A 2,055-nucleotide genomic window follows, 5' to 3' on the forward strand; every position below is an offset into this window, starting at 1 on the left:
CACACCTGTCTCCTTCTTCACACACCTGTCTCCTTCTTCACACACACCTGTCTCCTTCTTCACACACACCTGTCTCCTTCTTCACACACACCTGTCTCCTTCTTCACACACACCTGTCTCCTTCTTCACACACCTGTCTGCTTCTTCCCACACCTGTCTCCTTCTTCCCACACCTGTCTCTTTCTTCCCACACCTGTCTGCTTCTTCCCACACCTGTCTCCTTCTTCACACACCTGTCTCCTTCTTCACACACCTGTCTGCTTCTTCCCACACCTGTCTGCTTCTTCCCACACCTGTCTCCTTCTTCCCACACCTGTCTCCTTCTTCCCACACCTGTCTCCTTCTTCCCACACCTGTCTCCTTCTTCCCACACCTGTCTCACCTGTGAGCTCAGCCAGGATCTTTTTGACAGAGACTCCTCGGGTGTACGTGAAGGCGTGCGCACGGTAAGCTGTGATCAGGTGGTCTGAGGGTCTGATGGCGGCCTCGATGCCTGCAGCACACGCTTCCTGTTAGACAAGCAGTTTTTAATGATGCTCTTATTGTGAAATGATGAGAAAAACCCTCCACAATAAAAGCTGCAGTATGCAACGTACCTGCCCATCATACAGGTGACAGAAGCCTCTGATGATCTTCTGTTTGTACAGCTGATCAGCTTTCAGCTCCATGCGTCTCACCGTCTGCATGGTTCTGTAAAACTGGAGGCCCTGCTCCCTCGTTAGCTCCGCCCTCACCGGAGGCCCCGCCTCCAGGCGGTGCAGGTCACATTTCTACTGGAGGACACACAGATCACTCTCCCATCAGRAGGAAATCAGATTTTAACTAAATATTAGAACATTTTGTGGTTAAACTAGTTCACAGATGATTGTTTTAATGATTATTTTATTTTCACTTTATTTTAAAAACAAGTTAAAATAAAACTTTAGCTTCAGCCCACCTTGATGTCAAAGGTGGCCTGAGGAGTGAAGTCAGTAAAGCTGCGGGAGACRACCACTCTGGCTCCCTGAAACACAACCAGCAGGATTATTTCAGCGTCAGATCACTGTGGCTGGAACAGAAGAAGCTTCATCACTGAGCTCTGCCTCCTCTTCACTGCTGAGGAAGGTTAGTCGGATCAAACAGGACCTGGATCAGGTTCCAGTCTGCAGCTACATCCCACAACGAGCAGGGTGGAGGAACCAGACCAGATGAACCATCAGAACTGAAACACMTCAGCACTTCAAGTGTTTTTCTGAACTTTAACACTAATATTTTAAATAACTCAGTGAAAATATTAGGTTTGTATATTAAAGATAATTCCAGAAACAATGCGACAAATGTAAAAATAAAATAGAACGAGGTGAAATCTTTAACTCATTTCATCCACAAAAGAACACAGAAAACACGTTTTCATGTAATAAACTGTTCTGTTTTAAATAAAGAACTGCTCTCAGTTCCTGGATGTTTACAGTCTGATGATGTCATCAAATTTACAATTACTTTAATTAAAAAGATATAAGTTCTTATTTAAACATTTGATATTTTATTATTTAAAATTGTGAATAAAATGTGGGTAAATAAGGTTTATAATTACACAAAGGGCCTCATACAAAATCCACTCATACGAACAGATTTGTTTTTAAGTTGAGCGTACGAGTGATTTAGGAGAATTTGTTTCATTCACCAGTTTTCTTGTAAGATTTTCTTCAGATAGGAACAAAATTCACGAGTGGTCCAGACCTGTGGTTTAATTACAGCAGTCAGTCTGCTGTTATCCAGACTGATTTTCTTCATTAATAACTTTATATTTTATTAGTTTGAAGATATTTTGAGTTGAAAATAAATTGCACTCCATAATTATGTTGACAATAGGCTATTCTGCTTGAATTAGAGTTATAATTTTGAATGTAATAATTTAGACGAACAATATAAATTGTCCGTCTGGCAGGCTTATCCGCTATCGGGTGCAGCAGTAGAGAGACCCCGTGCTCTCCCCTGCAACACTTTCCAGCTCGTCCTGGGGGACTCCGAGACGTTCCCAGGCCAGATGGGGTACATAACCCCTCCAGTGAGACC

At 42.9% G+C, this 2,055-nt stretch overlaps 1 protein-coding gene across 2 annotated transcripts in view; it reads right to left on the minus strand.

The window, feature by feature from the left end:
- LOC106531840 (pyruvate dehydrogenase E1 subunit alpha 1) overlaps window positions 1-2,055 on the minus strand; it is a gene marked incomplete in the record, with an annotated part of 12,461 nt that overhangs the window by 7,280 nt on the left and 3,126 nt on the right. The window contains 2 exon segments of one of the 2 annotated variants that reach the window (XM_014027772.1): window positions 597-770; window positions 938-1,003. In XM_014027772.1, the coding sequence (XP_013883226.1) occupies window positions 597-770; window positions 938-1,003 (240 nt within the window). 2 annotated transcript variants of the gene reach the window in all.

The sequence above is a fragment of the Austrofundulus limnaeus genome, unplaced genomic scaffold, assembly GCF_001266775.1.
Source record: "Austrofundulus limnaeus strain Quisiro unplaced genomic scaffold, Austrofundulus_limnaeus-1.0 Scaffold681, whole genome shotgun sequence".
Lineage (NCBI taxonomy): Eukaryota > Metazoa > Chordata > Actinopteri > Cyprinodontiformes > Rivulidae > Austrofundulus > Austrofundulus limnaeus.